The 23551-nt window shown below is 40.4% G+C and overlaps 1 protein-coding gene across 2 annotated transcripts in view; it reads right to left on the bottom strand.

Moving 5' to 3' along the window:
* Window positions 1-23551, bottom strand: part of LOC309415175 (dymeclin) — a gene marked incomplete at its 3' end in the record, with an annotated part of 207387 nt that overhangs the window by 91381 nt on the left and 92455 nt on the right. For both annotated transcript variants that reach the window (XM_082012615.1, XM_082012616.1), the window contains exons 11-12: window positions 21354-21467; window positions 19941-20035 (exon numbers count right to left, since the gene is read on the bottom strand). In XM_082012615.1, the coding sequence (XP_081868741.1) occupies window positions 19941-20035; window positions 21354-21467 (209 nt within the window). The remainder of the gene's footprint in view (window positions 1-19940; window positions 20036-21353; window positions 21468-23551) is intronic.

Genomic DNA, 23551 nt, shown 5'->3' with positions numbered 1-23551 from the left:
TCAAGCCTGTATAGGTCTCCTTCCAGTCTTTCAATCTTGTTATGACTTTCGTCAAGAAATTGAGGGCGCCTTCTGTTACCACTTATCTTTGACCCCCGCCAGTGCCCTCCACAGACAGGAAGAACAAGACGTGATCCCCAAAGCATGGCGACCACATTTAGGCTTAACTGACAAACTGTATGGGAATGCAGCACGTGACAGAGGAGAAGTTTCCCAAAAACCTCACCCAGAGGTTTTGTGCCCTGCTGAGAGAGCACAGGATGAGGCTGTAGGCACCAGCGTGCCAGCAGCACTGCCCATGCTGCCAGCCTCGGTGCCGTCACGCCATCCTGACGCTGATGGGACCGCTCCCGTGGGCAGACAGCTTTCAGAGTCAGCTCCGGGTGCTGGGGGAGCTGCTGGCTGAAGGTACCACTTCCTCAAGGGTCACAATTTGGAAAAACAGCCTTCAAGTGTCACCAGTCCTCTTGGGTATTTATACAAGGTGGCCAGTGCAGTTCTGTAATCCTCCCTTTCACCATTTCAGGTAATAAGGGCAAGGCCATTCCTATTTTCAAAGTTGAACTTGTTTACTTTGTTTTTAAGGTGTTTTTAACGCGATACCAAGCACAACGTAATCCCATAAACCTGCGTTTTCTATGACGAGCATGGCTTACACGATACCAAAGACTAAGCATCTCCAATATTAAATCCGCTAAGCTAAACCTGAGTAAAATCAAGGCTTAGAGCCCTCAACAGATACCTACATTAAGAAAAATTTGCATTCAACTTTCACTGACTAACTGTGGATATTGAGTTTGAAAGCAGACTTACTTGATCCACCAGAAATTAGTTTTCCAGCAGCCGCTACATCTAGAGTTACATGTTACTGAAATTTTCGTTTTCTGTATGTTTTATGGGGCATACTATTTTTACTTTACAGCAAAAGGCTATCTTCAACTACAATATAGGGCTGAAAATTTTGAAAAAGCAATATTGTAGAAAATAAAGAACATTATATTTGATTGATGGCGTGTGTGCACCATATTATTCATGTATTCCGTCTACCCCGAGGACAAAACTGCATCTCATACTGTACTAAAATCCCACTCCAGAAGAAGATTATAATTCCCTCTTACGACAAAAACATTAGTGTCAACTTCTAACAGCTAAAAAGTAGAGTGTCTGGTTACATAAGTCAGAGTGGACTTGAGTTATCCCAACTAAAAAAATAATATTCTTACATAAACTTTTTTTTTCCTCATAATGAAAATAATAAAACTCCTCTAATGTCTCACTACACAAATATTACCATAGCTATATTCTCTGGAAATTTAAACCTATTAAAGAAAAAAATTCCATATGCTCCATTAGACTTTAAGTTATTAACGTTCTTTGTCTTTACTAGCCATGGCTATTAAAGCCACAGAATCCCAAAGTTTTCAGATCCAAACCAACAGAAGTTAGCATCAGTATTGTGGAGACTGAAGTAATCAGATCCTCTCTATCTGGTATAACCACCCATCTCTCATAACCAGATCAGCTGCGATTCCAGGATATGAACCGGATGGAAATGAACATGAACATGGAAACCCAACGACATCTTTAAAAGAAGTGAAGGTGCGCAAAAGTGACAGGGATTCAAGTCAAAGCAACAAATTCAATCCTTTTGAAGTCAGAAAGCAGCATTTGGAAGTCTCCTAGGGCTCACTCCCATGGGTGCTTTTTGTGGGTTTCTTGTTTGTTTTTTCACCTTCTCTACTACACATAGCGGCTGGGGCATTGAAAGAAAGAGACCAAAACTGAACAAACCACCAAAGCCAACACAGAAAAGGCTCATTTGCTAACCATGAATAATGCGTAGTTTTGAATAAAAAAAATACCTAAAACAATCTGACACTATAAAAGACAGCCTAGAGAACCTGACATCTGTGGAGAGACTTGTAAACTATGGACTACTTGAGAATATCTTCTACTGCATCCATGAAAATGTTTCCTGCCCTGATCCCAGCACTGCCTCACCTTGCCCAGTAGCTGGTATAAAACAAGGCGGCAGGGAGGAAGCTTGCGTATTGGCTGGGTAAATGAGACAGAAAAAGGAAAAGAAAAAAAATCCCTCGTTTAGAAAAAGAAAAAAAAAAGGAAATTTGCTCACGAGGGAAATTGCTCTTCCTTGTAACTCTCCCCAACCTCTGGAGTCGTCCCTCCCGCTGCCATCCTGCAAGGACAGCCTGTTCTCATACATCTTCAGAGGTGAATGCCTACACTTGACTGCCGTGAGGATACACTCACCTGCTTATATCAATCTCCTGGAGCACTGGTCCTCTCTTCCTGAAAGCTTTTTAGATTTGTCTGAACCAGCAGCAGTTAAAATGAAGGCTTTCATCATCACTCTGACCTCAGAGAGGGCAGAGACCCTTCCTGTACACACCCTTCGCTGCCTGTCACCCAGGCACATGTCAGTTAAACATGCAATTTTTATGTATGTACAAAAATTAACCCAATATATCTATACTTAGTTGAAATTTAGTGCAGACTTGATGAAGGCAAAGAAAGGTTTCCTTTCCATGTAGTCTGGACAATCCTAATCAGTAAAGGTACTCTGGTGACAACCAGTTAAACAAGGGCATCAAAGAAACACACATGACTTTGAACACTGGGAGTTTGATGTCTAGAGCCACTGGGGAGGTGGAGGTTAGCTGTGAGCTGAACTGCCGCTCGCGTGACGACAGAGCCGCATCCCACGCAAGTAGAACAGAGTATTTTCAGTTGGAAGGGACTTACGATGGTCATCTAATCCAACTGGCTGACCAATTCAGGGATGACAACATGATTTGATAACAAATCATGTTATTAAGGGCATTGTCCAAATGCCTCTTGAGCACTGGCAGGCTTGGGGCATCGAGCACCTCTCTAGGAAGCCTGTTCCAGGGTTTGACCACCCACTCTGTAATGAAATGCTTCCTAACGTCCAGTCTAATCCTGGCCTGGCGCAGCTTTGAACCATTCCTATGTGTCCTATCACTGGATCCCAGGGAGAAGAGCTCAGCACCTCCCTCTCCACATCCCCTCCTCAGGAAGCTGTAGAGAGCAATGAGGTCGCCCCTCAGCCTCCTTTTCTCCAAACTAGACAAACCCCTTAGCCACTCCTCATAGGACATTCCTTCCAGCCCTTTCACCAGCTCTATTGGCCTCCTCTGGATGCATTCAAGGACCTTCACATTCTTCTTAACTTGTTGGGCCCAGAACTGCACGCAGTACTCCAGGTGAGGCCGCACCAACGCGGAATACAGCTGGATCATCACCTCTTCTGACCAGCTGAGTCTACTGAGTTTGATGCACCCCAGGATGTGGTTTGTCGTCTTGGCTGCCAGGGCACAACAGCATGCCATGGCTTCCTGCAGCTTTACTGAGTCTCCTTGATTGTCTGGAAGCCCTTTGAGGGCAGATAACGCAAGCCAACAAACAAACGAGGCTTTGCTAAAGATTCTTCCAAACGTACTGTTTCTCATGTCTGTCTGAAGAAAATTCAAACGTCCTTAACGGTCATTGCAATTGTTTTTGTTTAGGCAATCACACCACTTCTAATTTTTAGCTCAAACTCCACTTAATTCAAGACGTGTACACAAGGCTACAGCCACAGACTAAACGCTTAGCAAAAATAAGAGAGTTAGAAAATAAGTGCTGCAATTCTTGATATGCTTACATTAATTATTTTCATCCAAAATTTTAAGGACTTGAATGAGACAACAGTCCTAAGCAAAGCATGCAAAGCCACTTACTTCCTTATTTATCTACCAGAAAGTTGGTATTTTCTCTACTGTAGTCAACTGCAATTTTAAAGCAAATATATCAAAGTCAGAAACATAAAGACCACCAGGTCAACATCTTTTTAACAACACAGAAATGAAGTAAATTGGGCAGGGTATAGAAAAGCGGTATAAAACCAGTATTCACTAACCCCTCTATAAATACAATCTAGCCTGAAACAGCATATACAGGATTCAAAAGAGAAATTCCCAGTGCTAATGTTTAAGTAATTGTAATTCAGAATCTTCCTCTTGGTGCATGCCAGATTTTATGAAGGCTATAAATCTTTAACATTATTGAGAAAAAGTAAGGTCTTGAAGACATACACGCCACATGTACTAGCTCAGAGAAACTAGATCAATCTGCAGTAATAAAAAAAGCCAATTCTGCTAAGCCTGATTAAATATTTAGGTCATATTGTTTCTGCGGCAGAATCTGAAAAATGCACAGCAAATAACATCTTCCCCTGAGTTTGCAGACTTAATCACTTTCAAAAGGGAGTTATGCTACAACATGACTCTATGGGAAAGCCAATACGAAAGCCTTTAAAAACAAAAAAACCCCACAAAACAATGAAAGCATAAGCTAATTAAACTAGCACCTGTTAGTCAGCACCCCAAACTATCTGTATACAGATGAGGAGAATGTCGTGACATGCTATGAACATTTTATTACTGTTCGTGCTAGCTAACTTGTGTTCTAGGAAGTCCTATTAGTCGTTACTCGTATGTTCCCAAAGATAAACTGAACCAAAATACATTCTATACTCAAATACTACATCGATAATGACAACAACTTGTTAGATCATCCACTCCATGAGAAAGGTTAATTTATTCTCTGCCTAAAATATCACTTATTAATATTATTTCATACAGGATAAACAGCAGAAAGGCAAACCATCAAAAGCCTGTCTGCCTTCTTGCCAACAGTAAAATACATCATACACATCATCCAAAATTCTAATTTTGGATTAAAGTTTTCATTTCTGTTTAGAACTCTGCTGTTGATGACACGATGAACTGCAGTACCGATGAACTGCAGCAGAAAGAATAGTATCTATTTGTTTTTCAGTACCAAGACTGTTAGGAAAGATTGACCTGCATATATCCATGGAAAGGTGGTTTGGAGTTCTTTGGGGTGGGTTTCTGCCACTGTACTGTTAGCACAGTTAAGCCGCTTACGGTACAATAAAAGTAGGTACTGGGGATGCCGGAGATCGTATTGACCTTTATCATACCTGAACACTTAAAACAATTCCTTCTCCTTCAAGCAGTTTGTTGTTTTTAGGTGGGGTGTTGTGTTTGGTTTTTTTGTTTTTTTTTTTTTAATTATTCTTCTCTTAGAGTCATAATTAAGGTTGAAAGGAATCTTAGGAGGTCTCTAGCCCAACCTCTTGCTCAAATCAGGGTTAACCCTGAATTCAGACCAGACCAGGGTTTTGTCCAGCTGGGTTTTGAAAGCCTCCAGGGACAGAGACTCTACAACTGCTCTGTCAATGCTTCCCTGACCATGAAAAGTTGTCGTCTTCCATCAGGCTGGAATCTCCTGACTTCAGTTGATGACCATTCTCTCTCATCTTCCTGTCACACACTTCTATAAAGAGCCTGGCTGCCTCTTCTCAGTAACCTCCTCCTACGTGTGGGAAAGCTGCTAATCAGGCCTCATAACCCTTTCTCTGGAAATCCTGCCATAGCCTTGCCCCAAAGCCTTCTCTTCTTCAGGCTAAACAAGCCCAGTTCCCTCAGCCCTTTCTCCCACACCAAGTCCTCCAGCCCCCAACCATCGTAGCAGCCCTCCACTGAACTTGCTCCAGTTTACCAACACCTTTCCTATGTCCAGGGGCCCAAAACCTGGATCTCCAGATGTGACCCAACAGACAGTGGTCTTGCGATGGCATGGGTCAACTCTCACAGTGCTCTCAGATGTGTTTCACCACGGTCCCATGGATGCGTGTGTGTCAGTTCTCGAGTAATCCCTGACCTGATCCTTTTTCACTGCTGGTACTTTCCTTTCTCCTTGATCCCCACCTAACTTCCTAATCTAAGTCATAGGGTGACTTCTCTTAGCTTTCTAAAAATCCTTCATTCTTGCAGGCCTACTTTTCAGATAAACTAAATTTATAACTTAAAGCACAGAGTGATGACAGGATTTTAAATTACATTATTGCAAAACAGCAGTTTGGAGGGGAGGGATCATTATAGGGTTAAAGGTACCACAACAACACAGAACAGAGAAGCATGAAAATTATTTAAATACTTAAGAAGCGATTACTTGTGATAATGTGTCACAGACGTAAGTTCCCATGCCCCGAAGCAGCACTCTGTCACAGTACTGGCCAAATGTACACGACAGGCTTACGAGTATTATCTTTATGCATAGAAGAATTTAGAGTGAAGGAGGGCAAGGAAATGAAAACCAAACAAGTTCTGGAGATGCTTGATAGACTGAAGAAAAAAAAAAAATCAAACAATAAATACATGAGATTCTTATACAGAAAGGCCAAAATTACCTCTGCACAGATGAAGTTCTATCAAAAAGAACTGAAGGGTTTGTATATTAGAAGCAGACACAAGGAGCTGATGACCATAAGGAAGAAAAAAAAAAGATATGAAAGAGCTGGGAGGGACTGTCTATTCAGTACTGATGTTTCAGACAAAGAGCGAAGCCTTTAATCACCCACATGCACCCGTTACTTGGAAGGCACATATATCCCTGGCAGCTTAAGAGATGCTGCTACGGGAATGTTGCGTTGGAGACCTCCTGCGTTTTATCCTTTGGCTAGACACTTGTGATAATTCACAGGCTCTGCACGGGATTACAGGAGACGCCCACGACACCCACATTAATGCGGACATTTGCATCTCAGTCCGCGTGAACCTGGAAATCCGCCACTGGGAGACAACGGCCAGCGAGGGCATCGCGAGGAGTCGGCAGTGCTCGTCTGAGCCCTCGCCCCATTTCCAACAGGATTCATCCCATCTGAGCCCATGTAAATTGTGCTATTTGGAGAAAGACCTACTTGTGGACCCAAGAGCACAATTAATGAGTTACAGAAACATGTCTCTACACAACTTCACAGCAAATTTATTTATTTATTGCAGAACTAAGTGTATTTACTTTACCTAGAAGCCTGTTCTTTCCTAAACTGCTGAAGGCCATTACCATTAAAAAGGTTGAGTCATTCAACAGTTATGAAGACCCCGTGCGCTTTAAAGTTGTTAAATCCTGATTCTTTCTTCTGTACCTATAGTTTCACCCTCCATTTAAGTGTCAGATGTTTTAATGTGCAATATTCTCTTTGTGAGCCATGCAAACTACGGTGAAAGTATATGGTGGTGGGAAATGCCTTGGCTCAAGTACTTAAGAGACTCAGAAATGTCATAAGCTGTTATCTCATATTCCTAAAACCAGTTAGAAAGCCTGTTTGAAAATCCTCACTTAAGTGTGGGGTCTGAATGAACTTAAAATTTCCATGTGTGGTGTAGGCCTGTTGGAAAGGAAGGTTTTCAGGAGCAATTTGGAGGGCACCGACACAGTTTGCCTGGGTGTTATCAGTAACTGCTCTATTTCCCTTCTTGCAGCCACTCATACCTATCATGCCTTCATACACCTGGAGAGAGAAATTAGTTCACTGAACTGCAAAGCTGGAAAAGCATGAGGCAGATATAATGACATCAGTTAAAATGTGAAATAAGCAGCAGCCTGACAAGAAGAAATAATAATTGTAATCAATGCTGTATTTTCGTTTCGTACTAATGCTTACTTACAGCCATAATATTATTTTAGTTTGTCAGATAAATCCTTCTAAGTTCATTACTCATCCATTTCTTTAGATCACAGTCTATGTTTTCTTCCAAAGAGAAAATTTCTAAAAAGGAAAGAGTACATGTTGTATCTGAATAAAGTGTTCGTGAGCCAAATATCCCGCAACTGAAGATAAAAGACAGGTTCAAGCACATAATTTTCTTGAGTTACCTCTTTATTTCTGTTAAGGAACAATGTCCTATAAATACGTTCCATTCAAAACAAACTGAGAAGACAAGAATGCAGTTTCTAGGATTCTACTAGAATAGCAAATAATAGTTTCTAAAAGACTACTTGTTTTTTTTAAACCTCAGAAAATCTTATGCAGGGCAATTTCTTGCTATAAAACAGATTTTTTAAAATGCAAAAACTGTAAGACTCACATCTTCAACTGTACTGTACATTAGACACCCAAATCCCAAACAATGCAGTGGGATACAACCCAGTAAGCATTTTAGTGGCATTAATCTTTTTTCCAGAGCAGCTAAAAGAAATCAAAATTGCACTACCAGGACTGGAATAATGCTACTGGCTTTCTCATTTTTCCTTCCTTTCCTTTAACAGAAACATCCATAAAACTTACGTGACACAACTCAGAACCTCAATCTACTCTGCAAATTCATCTGTAAAACACTGGAAGCGTATCACAAAAATAGTTATTTCTGTACAGGTTTCCTCAAATATTTCTTCCTCTCCATCGTAACAGATTCACAAGAGCAACAGTTTTAAAAGCTGTAAGGTTCCACCAAGAAAGAAAAGTTTAATTCCCCAATTTGAAGACTATTATGAAACACTAGTGTTTCCGAATGTGGCACAATAACTATGAATGGGCCATTTATAATAATTAAAGATGGGACAACGGGACCTTCTCCCTCCAGACTGCATCTCTGGTTGTGTGCACGAATCTGTGTGATCCTCTGGCTGCCCTGAAAGAGGTATCAGGACTTCAACAAAAATCAGTTCTATGGCCAAGATTTTGTGCTAATTTGAGTCATGTTCATTTAATCACGCATTCTGCCCAGCCATGACTTGCAGCTTGTAAGACACTGAAAAATACCACACAATTTCCTGGATGGCAGAAGACTAATGACATGTCGTAGTGACTTCTCCCCACAAAACGAGAGCATTACTATGATGCTCATGTCTTACAATTCATCAGAGACAAAAAAAGTGGTCAAGGGAAGAGCAAAGTATCTTGTCCAAAGTTGAGCTTTTAGACTGGTAGACAGATATTAAAAACCTTTTGAAGCCAGATCAGCAATGGTATTTTAAGGAGTCCTGTGCCATGATATGCAGAGAGGAGGATAACATAGTGCAACCACACTGCTTCATGTGAGAAGACCTCGAGACAAAACGAATCAACAGTTTGCCCAAGACCCCTCCGTGGTTCACACTGATCCAATCTATCTCAAAATAAAGCTGCGAGTCTGTCCATCTGGGAAATCTCTATAACCAGTGAGCTCGGGGGTCCCGGGCTCCGAACACGTCTAATGGCATGCAGGGCATTCAACTGCTCGTGCCAGATGGGGGACGAGGGTATTACTGTCCCATCAGGTGCCCACTCAGAATCCCCAGCAGGTTCAACCAGGCTTAAACCAAGTTCAATGATATTTCCATGTTGGAAACAGCTGATATCAGCCTAAAACCTCAACTCCATATGTTACACATGGGCAAAAACAGGCGAGCAGACATGGAGTGCTCCTCTTTCTGTTGATACAGCTAAAGCAGCTTTTTAATACGTTTGACCACAACTACACTCAATGCATAGTAACCAAGGATGCTTCACTCCTTTTAAAAATTACCTTAATTACATTTACTTTTCCACGTCATACCAGCAAGAGGACATTTGCTACTAATATTATCTTTTGCCTTATCTGAGCAATCGTTGCCTCCCCTTTTGTCACAGCCATTCCTACTAATTGCAATGACACCTCCCAATTTTGGAATGGCTGATCAGCTTATAAGCTTCCCCACAGCTAATCTAGGTCAACAAGCTACTAATAAGGCCAGCATATGTTTCTTCTATTTAACGCTGTTGAGATCTTTATAAATTGCTTCTGTCTCCCAACAAAAGCCACTCCACAGATTCGGGAACCTCTGTTTGTATAAGTAGTAACAGTGACACAGTGGAGGACGAGGAGCATAAAAAGCATCTGCAAATAGACTAGTGTGTCTGTGCCCGAGAACAGCTCATGAAAGAGCAAGCCAAAGCTACCCACAGTTGACCAGTTGACACAAAAACCTCTCCAGCTGTCCTGCTGTGCACACAACTTCTACTCCCGACAGTCCACAGATTAAAACCAAAGTTCAGACTCGGTGGCTTGGAGCTGTTTGATCTTCCATTCCCACAATGTGCTCTTTCAGACACAGCCTGAGCATGAGAGTATCACGAAGGCCCTTCTTCTGAGAAGCCATTAGTTTTCACTCTACTTGGAATCTCTAATAAAAATGGGATTATCATTTTTGTAACACACTGCACTGCATGGGTGGGGGCGGAAATCTCATTATAAAGCAGTTTCTCATAAACACAATATCATTTTATATCCAGGTTAGAAAATAAATGTTTTCTCCTCTAAATTAAAGCACTACAAAACTATTTCAAAGTTAAGAAGCATTCCAAGAAAAATGTCTTTGAGGTTTTTAATTCTTATTTTTGAGGCAATGTCAACCAGCCAATTCTGTGGCCTTCTGTGCTGAAGAGAATTTATTGCTAAAAATCTATGGCATACAGCACATGGTAAATGCCACCAAAGTGAAGGAGACAGGGGAAAAAAATTAAACACAAGTATTTCAGATCAAAAAATTCACCAGACAGAGTACTATATGGCAATGAAAGTTTGCTGGGATGAACAGGTCATTTGCTACTGCTTTAAAGCAAACACAGAAAGCCAAACAAGCTGGTCGAGTTGCAGATAAATCACCCAAAATTGCATCCATAGAATGATGCTTCTTTCCTGTTTATATCAGCGACACAATGTCTGCATGAAAATATTTGGGGACAGGAATTACAGAAAGCCACTGTTTGTACCGACAGGTCCCCCCAGAGTACCGAATCAGAGTCCAGGGCTGCAGGGCATCCTGCACCGTGAGCACCGCCCACGAAATCCACCAGAAGCCTGGTTTTAGAAAACCCTCTGGTTTAAAAAACGTAGAAAATCATCATAGTGTGCAATAGCTTTCATTAAGGTAACTTCCTTTTAGCACAATGACAATCCACGCGTGATGCGAAATAGGAGAAAAAATTACCTATTATTCTTGAACAGCGCAGACCAGAGATACTTACATTTCACCATCAGAAACCAGGGATTTGTGACTATGCCCCTCCCAAGATCTGCAGAGGCAGGTATCACTGATTTAGTGAAACTGTTCATTATCCTCAACTTCCTTCTTTTTTCTTTTCTTTTGGTTATAAAAAAGGAAGAGGGAAGCTGATGCTCGGAGGGTTCAGTATTTAACAGCTCTGGCCACAGGACACGAATTCCAAGAACCCCTTTCAGAGCTTAATCTTTTATTATTCTATAATTTGACTTGTGAAGTCTCTTGATATACACTGGTACGAGAGCAGAAGCAGCCTCTTTTCTCTACGGTTTGCTATTACGGAAACTCCTCTATTATGATTAAAAGATCAGTAAACTGAGATTTAATTTAATGGTCCAATTAAGATTTGAACCCAGAACGTAAAGACTCATCTGTCGATCGTTCTTACGGTGGCTTTCAAAATCTGCTAGCGAAGGCCAGGCTCCCCGTGTGCATGGTATGATGCAAACCTGCGTGTTTCAAAGCATCCTCAGGGCCACGCAGCTCCAGGCGACAGCAATCCCGTGTTACAACACTATCAACAGAGAACTAACACAGGAAGCAGAAAGTCGTTTCCATGGTATGTGATAATAAAGGGGTAAGTTGGCTATTATGCCGTAACTCTACCACTGACATATTACTTGTACGGTGTTGCTCTTTGAGTACCAAAACCTGAAAGCTGTCATTTCTGAAACTAGACTTTTCCAAAACGTTTCATAGGGTAAAAGGGTTCCAACCCTAAATTTGGAACAGTTTTAAGAAATTTCCTATCTGAAGAGTGGCTCCAATTTAACACCATTCATTCCTCTGCTGTAAGAAAGAAGCCAGAAAGAGAAGTTTAAGAGAAGTATTGCTCACCCTATTCACCTGATTTCTTTTGCTCAATTTACACATCTCATTTAAAGCTTGAAATGCCTACTAAGCTAAAATTTTACCATTTAAAAATCAGAGTCCTGTATGAAAAGCAACTCTTTTGTTCCTGTACTTAGGTTTTCAAATGAGAATTAAATTAGAAACCAAACAGCTTTGAAGTATTCATGCTGCAGCAGCCTTGCTCCCCCCCAAGTTTTTCTCCTTAAGAAGCGCCTTTGATTTGGGTAATTTTGATTTCACTAGTTTTCTGCACCAACTGTCCCATCGCTGTTCTCCAATGAAAGAGGAAGCTATATGTTAAAGAGCTTCCCGAAAGCACTGTGGACATCAAAGGAAAAAAGAAAAGGCAGGAAAACCAGAATGCTCACAGAGTATAAAGCCATGTGGGAGAGAAATTTGTTTATTTTCCTATGTGAGCAGCCTAATGAGTTTCAGCCAGCAATTCCATCTCATTATTGGCACTGTTAAAAAATTTTATTAAGCAATTGGTAAATTCGAATTTCATCACATTCACACAATAACAATTTCAGAGTTTTCAGCTGACTGTGACCCCTAACTAAGCAGGTCAGATCACACATGTCTTGCTGCTGCATAAATCTTTTTCTTCTTTGCTGAACACACATACTGGTCTATTTGACTAAACAAACGCCTGGCAAACTCAAAATGTCTGCTCTATAGAGATCCGCGTGGAAGAAAGTTTAGGTTTAAACACACACACAAATATATATATGTATTTAAAAATATTTTCAATAAGTACTCATAGGCCAGGAAAAAAAAGGCCATGGCAGCATTAACACAGGCGTTACAGAGTCATCATCATTCTGCCAAACGCAGCAACAAGTGAAACATTTGAGTAGTTTCCTCCTTATCCCTAATTTAGAAAAGCAACAACTGACATAATCTAGGGGAAAGCAGAGGGAAGTAATGCACTTTCTTCTTTTAAGGACAATACAATATGAAAATTGACAATAATATCAATTAATCCGATTACTTACAGCCTATAAAAAGGTAGGCAGGAAAAATAATGTCACGCACTCCGTCAAATAACATGGCGGATATTACAAAGATGTGCAATTCTATAAAGGTAACGGAAAAAGGAAAACACTGCAAGAAAAATTTAACCACTATAAGGGACACTGTGAACTAACCAAAATTCAAATTCACAAACCCAGCAGATATTTCTACCGTAAGCAAAACCCATTCTTGGATAAGCAGCCAACTCTGTTCCACAAGCAAACTAGTTTTCATTTCTGCAAACCCAAGCACTCAAAAATTATATCAGTACCCAAGAACAAGGCACACAAATAATTAAAAATTGTGTGCTAAAATAGAAGAAAAATTTAATGGCAAATGTTTTTATGATTCACTTTTTAAACTGGAATTACTGGTTTGATCACAAAAGTTTTACAGAGCTCTGACAATTTTACTTAGAGCAATAGGGCCATCATCTGAAAAATGGCTGATGAACTTGAAATCATTAGCTTCTAGATGCACATTGCTCCATATTTTAAAAACTAGCTACATAGTTTCATATGCAGAAATATAAAATACATAGCTACATGCATCTATTACCAAAATTCAGAGACTTCCTTAGGAAAAAGTCAAGTTAAAAGACCAGTTCTGGGAAATGCATTTTCTCCTCACACCACACGCATTTTTCACTCTGTAGCATTAACTACAGTAAGTTGTCCTCCTCATCCAGCATCAAATTTGCTAATCCAAACTACCTGCAGCTGGTAAGTACTTAATTATTGCAGTAGCAAGACAATGTTTCTACAGCAACTCAACACGTTACAACTTAAAAACAATTTCTATTCCAGCATAACCTTAAACCGTGCTCAAAAGGTGCAGTTTAAAGCAACATCATTCACTCTTATTCTTAAAGAGCTGTCATGAATATTTTCACTCAAGAAAATCCTGCCAGACTATAAGAGGAAACAGTAGGAGAAAAATTAAATTACTAACATAGAAAGCCATAAAACAAATGGTTTGGCTGGGGAGGTGAAACTTCTCAAATGCAGCAGCACATATTAGAATGGATGGGAATTTTTCTTGGTAGCTTAGAAAACATAATTGACTCCACAAAACGATGAAGACACTGTTAAAGAGCGCAAAGGGAAAGAAGGGTTTCAGCCTCATCTCAGAGGAGGAAAGGCAGACTTGGGGAACCACAGCAATGCAGTCATCCTTTACTACCGAAGCATGGATATTTAAGTACACTGCTTACAACTGTATTTAAAAAAAACCAAGAGAAACCCAACACTGAGCTGCTCCAGCACCCAGCATCGTGCCCCAGCATACCCTACAGCACTCAGCAGCAGCAGCTCCAAGGCTGGCGGAGCCGTGAGCAGGAGGGTTACTACCTCTGCTTCTTCCAGACAGCAACGGGAGCAGTACGGCGGCTGCACGCCTCGCACCGCTCCCCGAGCGGGCACAGCAGGGCTACGACGTCACCGAAGTACAACACGCTGCATCCCACAGCATGCGCAAGTTCAAGTCTGTATCCCGTTTAAGCGTACCTTTTTTCCCAATTCCACCTGACTCCTGTGAGCATCAGGAGGATGACAGAAACCTATTTCTTCATATCGTTTCCCGGCGGAAAGGGACCTGGGGGTGCTGGTTGACACCCGGCTGAATATGAGCCGGCAGTGTGCCCAGGTGGCCAAGAAGGCCAACAGCGTCCTGGCCTGTATCAGGAATAGTGTGGCCAGCAGGAGTAGGGAAGTGATTGTGCCCCTGTACTCGGCACTGGTGAGGCCGCACCTCGAATCCTGTGTTCAGTTTTGGGCCCCTCACTACAAGAAGGATGCTGAGGTGCTGGAGCGTGTCCAGAGAAGGGCAACGAAGCTGGTGAGGGGGCTGGAGCACAAGTCTTATGAGGAGCGGCTGAGGGAACTGGGGTTGTTTAGTCTGGAGAAGAGGAGGCTGAGGGGAGACCTCATCACTCTCTACAACTACCTGAAAGGGGGTTGTGGTGAGGTGGGGGTTGGTCTCTTCTCCCAAGTAACTAGTGATAGGACGAGAGGAAATGGCCTCAAGTTGCGCCAGGGGAGGTTTAGATTGGATATTAGGAAAAATTTCTTCACTGAGAGGGTGGTCAGGCATTGGAACAGGCTGCCCAGGGAGGTGGTGGAGTCGCCATCTCTGGAAGTGTTCAAAAAACGTGTGGATGTGGCGCTTCAGGACATGGTTTAGGGGACACGGTGGTTCTGGATTAATGGTTGGACTTGATGATCTTAAAGGTCCTTTCCAACCTAGTGATTCTGTGATTCTGTGATTCTGAATCCCACTGAACTCTCTGCGACAGCAAAACAAAGCAAATTATGACATTAATACAATAACGTGCCATCTTGAAGTTCCTCAAGTCATTTAACGGGGAGAAGTACCATGGATAAAGTTCTTAGTGGCTCACACAGCCCTAAACGTGAACAGCTGGGGTGACAGTGTAGGGAAAAAAGGAAAACTGGACAGTGTTTCTAGCCCCGTAAAGTCATTTAATGCTAAATGTGCATGGCTAATTAGTGAGGTGTATGGCAACCTCTAGTGGTATATGCCTGCTTAGAAAACAGCAAACACTCCAATATATGAAATTATAGGAAAAGCATTTGCCTTAAGTAATCAGTCGTCTTCTTGTCACTAATTTTATTAGAATGACGTGGTGATGAGATGTCAGAATACAGATATTCAGGGAAAGCCTCTCCATTGCCAAGCGTCACACATACTAGAGCAGGCAGGCTAGCTGGAGAAAAGCTGAACATCATGCAAGCTGTTTCCAAATAGGTTAAAGGAATTAATGCCAACTGACTTGCAGTTTTAAGCGACAAATCAAATGCCTCCACGAATACGTCAGGTGGAAGTTGTCCTTGTAGAATAGAAACCAAGCAAAGGAAAAACCTACCCCTCACTGCAGGTATGTAACACTCCACCTGGTTGTGCTTTGTTGCTTAGAGATTACACAGCCACCTCTGGTAGTCATTTGTGACACCAATGACATCAATACACATTTTATTTTATTTTTTAATAATACTCTGCCCGTATGATGTAAAGATACTACAAATGTCAGCACTCCACAAATAAGAGAGAGACAGTGCAGCGCAATATCACCCCTGGCACTACGCTGATAAAACTGCTCTGTGTAATTAAAAACAGAGCAGTGGTAACAGAGGATAGAGCAGGGAAGGATCTCAAACTCGGGGCAGCCTACAATAGAGGACATCCAACATTAAATGAATACTGCCCTGGACTTTATTATAGAACATCTATTACATCTATTTTTACTTCCAGCAGCTGCTTGTGATAGATTTAGACAAATTTGTCAATTTTCATGCTTACTGGAATGTGATACAAATTACTCAACATTATGAAGTTGTATTTCACTGAGCTTTTGAGCACACTGTATTGAATATACCCAGCTAATTCTTTCATAGAAAATAGTCTTCAGCATTTAAAACAACTGGTAGCCTCTGCTCAGAATAGGATTAGGAAAAAGCCTGCATGGAAATGGAATTACTTCTCACATTAAGGAAGAAATCATTACAGCATCTGGTGAGGCTTAAATTATGACTATTCAGTTGTATTGCTAAGCAGATTTTAAGTTAAGTGTTTCACAGCTACTTAATTTAAAAACCTATACCCTAAAATACTTTATGCAATATAAGGTACCGTCTTCTTTTTAGGCTTTTTCTTCACAGAAAACACTTTTTCATTATGGATACTGCGGTTTGTTCTCTCAGACATGCTTTCACTCTGATGGTAGAACCAGAATAGGAATTTAATACAAAAACTCTGCTTTTGCATCATGGAGAAAGCTGTGTCCATCAGTGCTGGCTAAATTTAATAATAGCGGCCAACAGACTTCAGAAGGTAGGAAAAGAAATGACAATGTACGCCTCAAAACATCAATCTCTTACAAAATATGTGTATTCCTATTGCTTTTCTTGATAACTGAAACTTTATAACAATTCTACGTATCTTGAGAGGAAATCAGGTTAAAATACTTCCTTTATGGTGCTTAAGCCTGCCAGGGAACCCAAGGCTGTAAAGCTCCTGAGCAGCAAATGCTACTGTACTAGCAGTAAAGTCTTAGGGGAGACAGGCTGCCCCTGGAACTGACTCCTCCTCCCGGCCCGCCCATGTTCTAGACCCATGGGATATTTTACAACAGATTCTAATACATTTTTATAGTAGGGTCTTTTGATTTATAAGCAATCACGATCACAGTGACAAATTAAATCCCAATCTTGGTGGGCATTTTTGCCTGTTGTCCAGATGTACAGTTTTCTATCTGCAGAATAAGACCTTTGGTCAATATTACACATAAAAATAGTGAGGAGTGGGATATAAAACATATTCCTTAACGCTTGCCTCGTTTTTCTGTTTCTGTTTCAAATTTAAATTCACCTCCTTCATTACAATTTCTATGCTACAGTAATATGGAGTGTCTGGCTACAACAAAGCAGAAGCTTAAAAATAACAGCGTGGAATATCTTTGAACTATGTAAGAATATCATATTATATATGATAAATATATTGCCTTTTTGTTTTGCTTCCTCAGTTGATGAGTACGTCCATTTTCTGTACCTATCCTTACATTATGTCCAACCATAAGGGAGGTGGTGGAGTCCCCATCTCTGGAAATGTTCAAAAAACATGTGGATGTGGCACGTGGGGATATGGTTTAGTGGGCATGAGGGTGTTGGGTTGGCGGTTGGACTTGATGATCTTAGAGGTCTTTTCCAACCTTAACTATTCTGTGATTCTATAAAAGTACAGCTCCAGCCCTGCCAGCACCCAATGGTTGGGATAACCAATATCCTTCTCAGACTGCCATCCAACCGCACTACAGTTGGCTGGATATTATTTGGTTGTTATTTGTAATACTGCCCAGCTCAGATCCCACACGAAGTCTCTCTGCTAAAAGCTATACAGAAACCAACCAGCAGTAGCCACTAAGAGCTTACATCTTTGGAAGAGTTTTGAATATGCCAGTATTATGTGTTTGCTCTAAAGGTCTCTCTTTCTATTTGGCACGTTTCAAGTGTGGCTTTGTTAGTCCTTCACACAATGAAAAAGAGAGAATTTGACAGAAAATTTCAACGTGACAGAATTTTTTCACCCTGTTTTCTGCCATTCACCCCATTGTCTCCTTTCTGCACGCATCAGTGTCAAGCAGCAACAGAAGTCTGTCTGCCTTCAATAAGGATACCAGCACAACTATTTCACAACTAAAATCAAGCAGCAATGTTAAAGTCACATGGTAACTATGCATGTTCCGAGAAATGATGAATAAAGCACCCAAATGTCACAACAGATTATTGAAACGTTGCATACATGGACTGCAAAAGAATTTCTGGGTGTTACACGTGCTTCCTTGAGTCTTCAGATGGGTCTTAAACATCAGGGAGTCTACCTGCCTCAGAGATGCTGCTACAGATGATGAAAACTGCAGGTGAGAAGGCTGGAAAAAGCTGGTGTAGGGAAGAGCCTCACACCACATAAAGGCTCCTTTTACGTTTCTGAGTTGTAAGGTTGAGGCGAGACACGTGTGTAAAGGTACAGAGGTTGCTGCTTCTCTACCGATGGCTGCCACCTCTTCTGATAAGCCAGCAGACCGCATGCTTAGCCATTTCCTAACCCAATTAAATCAAAATAATCCAGCTGAGCTTACTTCAAACCACAAGTTTAAATTTTGAACAGTAGATGGCCATAAGCTCAGAGCATTTTGACAAAAGCCAAGCCACACAGAAATACAAATGCAGTTATGCTAGATGACTATGAGATTACTGAGTGGTGATAACAGCCGGCTGCAATGGGACTAGCAAGATAACCTCTTCCTGGCCCAAATATAACCAGAGGAGCACATCTCACTTTGATCTGCAGAAACAGCAGTAAAATAAAATGGAACAAAATCAGAAACCAGGAACATAGGAAAAAAGCTCAGAAGTGGAAAACGAAGTATCCCACTAAAAACCAGGCCCAGTTCTTAAGCATCAAGGTAGCGTATCTTACACCACACTAGGATCTATGATTTCAGAGGCCAACATTTGCAAATGCTTGGAAAACTCAGACTCCATGTCTATGATTTGAGAAATGAAGAGGGCAGGTATTTAAGACAATGTCTATGATATGTAATGGGAAAATAGCTTCAATTCAAATTGTGAACATTTATTATCACCGCCAAGGGTATGAAAAGAGGGCAAGTATCAAGCCACGAAAATGTAATGGCACAATGCATTCATCCTGGTTACTTGTCCATACTTTTACAACCAACCATTTCCAAAAGAGAAGGAACTTGGAGAGAATTAAATCCAACAGAGCGGTGGTTTAAGAACAAGATGTATCTCTTGTTAACCCAGTCCTTTACAAAGTGTAGAGGCACGCAATTATCATTTACTTATTTTTGGCACACCGTCTGTACTTGACAAGCTCTGTAACAGTTTATTCCAGATCGCATTAACAAGACTTTCCCGGCTTCCCTTGGAACGTGGAGCAGGGATGGCTGCCAAGATGAGAAGGATGCCTGACGCATGACTACCTGCCTTTACAAAGTGATCTGCAGCACAGATACAAACTAGGAAGGACCAACTTCAGTATCTACTTTTCTAAAGTTGTAGTCCTGTTCTAGAACCAAAGCAGATATTTATTACTCTGGAGGCTAATAAGCTTTATCAGTTGAAAAGCACGGGTGTAGGTTTTATTGCCCGTATTTGCAGGGCTTCATCACAAAACGATCATTATGTTTTGTCTGATACAATAAATAAATCTTTTGCCAAATATGCAGGAAGAAGTAAAGCAAGTTGAAAATCCATTTTGCAGAATACTTGAGAACCACCACTCGGTGCATTTTTATAATAACTTGATACATGACTAAAAAAAGCATTAAGTCACACAAATCCCTGAAAACATCCTGGCTTGCAAGAAGCTACTGAGCTATTGTTAAGCAAACCAAAAGTCAGAAGTTTCTCAGACAGAGAAACTAATGTTTTTTGTGCATTCAGAACAGATTCAATTACAAAGCAAGTAAGATTTACTCTGGGATTATTTAGTTATGCAGTTATCATTTCAGCTACTTAGTTCATCAGTATCTATTAAGTCATATAAAATTCAAGTTCCTCTACTCCTGAGTTCCAGCAAAGATGAGTTTCAAGAGAAGTCTATTTCTGAAGTTTTATATTTACCTGATGATCCTCTGAGCAGCATACTGATGAAGTGAGCGGAACTGTGCTGACATATTTGCTAAGGCTGCCAGACAATTTGTATGAAGGTATTTGTCCTGTCAGAAAGAAAGAAAAAAAAACCAACCCACATCAAACTGTCCTTTTAATATACACTGACACCTACTGCAGAAATCATTCAAATACTGAGTAATATATGTTGCTTTAAAGGACATGGTCCAAAGCATATAGCAGAAATGCAAAGCATATATACTTGGTGATGTTCTTAAAATATAACTCTTATAAAAGAGTGATTGCTTGATACAGATCTCACAGTGTATGTATGTCTTCATATCTTTAGCAATGTTGACTTACAATGACATCATAGATGTAACAAATGCTGAAAGACAATTCTTCTCCTTTCCCTTACCCTCTCTCCTTTTTGTAGCCTTATCCTAAAATTTTCTGCTTCATAAGTCATCTCCCTATTAACTCTTTCAAAGCATTCTATATATCCCACAACCATAACCATGTGATACTTCACAGTTCTGGTCCCCTTGTTAGCATCCCTGAAAGTATTTGACCAGATAACCATTTAAATGATCTCGTATCAAAGTCAAGGGTTTTCACGGAACCAAACTTGTCTACTTATCCAATCCAATAGGGATTTTTTGTTTCCTAGTCAAATCTAAAATGTGCATTAACATAATAGAACAGATTATAAATCCTACAAATATATGCCAAGAATGGCCTCGTTTCTTCCAGTACTTTTGACTCTAAAAGTGAAATCCTTAAGTTTTCCAATTTAAAATATATTTAAGTAATTTTTTTGCTCCTTTTAATGTAAAAACATCTGTGCCTTTAATTGTTGAAAATATTCAAAAGTGTATGATACCATGCTTACATGTTTGAGATAAGTTATAGAATCGTATGCATGAAAAATGCACAAAACCAATCTGATTTTAGGCTATGAAGTTGAAGCAGTTTTGCTTTGCTAGAGCTCAGAAAGGTTTTATGGCCCAGTCACTATCCTACTTCATAAAAACACTAACAACAAATAGAGCTGAAATTCCCACTTCTGAGTAATTGAATAGAGACAAATAACCGAAAAGGCATCATTTCTTCTCACCAACCTAAGGATGGTTTTTTTCCTTCTCATCCGAAGATGAGCAGTTCAGTGCCTGAATCATGGACTTTGGAGAAACCCACTCAATTAATTGAACAATAACACAGAAATTGTGTTACAAGTTCAAAACCACTTAACATTGTGCTTCGTTAATATGGCTGACCTTCCCATTTCCTTCCCTCTTGTAAATTCAGATGCCAACTGGTTGCAACAGAATGAAGAAAAATCCCACACCCTGTTTGAAATTTAATTCATGCTGTTGAAAGCAGAAGTCCACATGATGTGCGTAAATGCTACGTGTAAACTCTTACCCTTGTCCGTGTCATGTTGTACTGGATGGTTCTTATCACAACTAGTATCAGAAGGCTCCCAAGTGAGATCTCTGTTAAGACACGCTCAGCATACCAAGTGATATTTTTCAGTATCTGAAAAAAAAGAACAAAGTTCTTCAGCACCTAGGTCTGAATAAGAACACAGGAAGTTGTCTGGACTCTTGCATTCATTAAGATAGGTATATTAGCTTCCAGCCTCAAATGTGACAAAACCTATTTGTATTCTAAAGCATTAAAAAAAAAAAAAAAAAAAGAAAAAGACAGATGTCTGCAGTATTATCACCTAGTAGATCTCATCAACTTTATTGTAAGTCACATGGAAAGACACTAAGTGTAAAAAGATGATTAAATTTGACAATTCCCAAAATTCTATGCCCTGTGCCACCACACTCCTGGATTCTTTTTGATCTTACCCTTTATATTTTATGAAGTCTTCAGTTCCACCCTAGTCACCTGAATAATGTTGCCAATTCCTTCCCATTTTCCCTCATTACAAGCTGGGCAAGAGGCAGCACGTACGAGCTCTGACTGATCGGCAAGAGCGCACATGCTAAAGGATACAGGGCAGATCAACAGGTTAACTGTTGACTTCACACTGAAGCCTGTCTCTTGCCAGAGGTGAGGTCTCTTCCCTTAATAAGTTAGAGAAGGTCATCACCTAGGTTAAGAGCTTCGTATCTTTCAGTGCTCTCCACTATCAGGTTCAATGAGGTTTACTACCATTTCTGAGTTTATTGTAGAAGGAGAATCAATTCACACTTTCTTTCCTCTTTGAATATTCAGCTGACCAGCCTGGAGCAATACCGCAAACGTAAGCACCAAACCGCCTAGCTTTAAAGGGCTGATAAAAATGAGTCAACAGGAACTGCCCTAAAAACATGGAGAAGATCCTCTATAAGTTCAGGGTCATTCTGAGTGAAAATAAAAATTTGCTTAACAAGGACTACTGTACCCAAAGCTTTCACTCTATATAACTTCATCTTCGATATATTAAGTGCATTTCAATGAAACTTCATGTTCAAGGAAAATAATACAGATGTCTTAAAAAAATCGAAACCCCATCAACATCAACAATCGACTTTATTAATTAACCTCTTCTCTTCAAAAGTTATATGAAAACAGTCCTGTCTGTCACTTCTTCCCACATCTCCTCTGGATGAGCAAAAACAATTGTCACCCTTCATTTTACATAATTTCAGCCTTTAGAATTTCCTCTTCATTCCACTAACAAGCTCACTCAGCAAAAGCTCTTCTTTCTTTAAAAGAGAGGATGGAGAAGTAGCAACCGATTTCCTATAAGGAGATATGGAGAGCTGGCCACTGAATGTCTTGCAGAAGACAAAGGGAAAAGCAACGCTGGCAACTACGTCAAGCTGCTGCTGATTTTATAGTAACTACTCCTTCTGTCTAAGATGTACCTGTTGATATAAACTGTGATGGAAAGAAACATTTTTATTTGTGAAAAAGAAGGGGTATCTAGAAAGCAAAATTAAAATTTTATATATATATATATTATATTATATACAGCTGCCTAGAAAAAAAGGATAATCTATGCAATGATATCTACACAGGCTTCTGAAGGAATAGAATAGTAAATTCTGCAACGCCTGTGGCAAAATCTGGGCCCAAAGTTTAGGCATCTCATTCTGAAGCGTCATCCCCTGGTTTGGCAACGCAGGACTCGTCCACTACAACGCAACACTGCCACAGAGAAATGATTCCATATCTGAAAGTAAGAATATTGGCTGTACTCACGCATCGAGGTAACCTGGAGACATGGACACAGCGGTATTTAGATCGCGATATTTATTTCTTAAAGGTGCAAAATAACGCCTCGTCTCATTAATGGTAATGGCAAAGGGTCACTGCGTTTCTCTGATAATCAGGTGTTTACTTTACAAACAACGGTAAGTCACCGTTTTAAATGATGTAGTCACTTGGTTACTAATTGCTAAAAGAGCGATTAGTAGAATCGGAATTAGTAGAATTCCAAAGAACTGGAACCCAGAATGGTCATCCCAAATTTTTAGTTGTAAATTTGTCATTTAAAATTGTGTACGTTATATATTTAAGGGGATTAGTAGTTACGGTCATGCACGCCGTTCAGCTCAAAGGCAGTATGTTAAGCAACCTCCTTCTCTTCACCCCGATTTGAGAAGGAAACAGGAGACCAAGAG

This window comes from Phaethon aethereus (genome assembly GCF_964289735.1).
Source record: "Phaethon aethereus genome assembly, chromosome: W".
Classification (NCBI taxonomy): Eukaryota; Metazoa; Chordata; class Aves; order Phaethontiformes; family Phaethontidae; genus Phaethon; species Phaethon aethereus.
The sequence above is the reverse complement of the archived record's forward strand: the minus strand, read 5'-3'. Positions and strand labels throughout refer to the sequence as shown.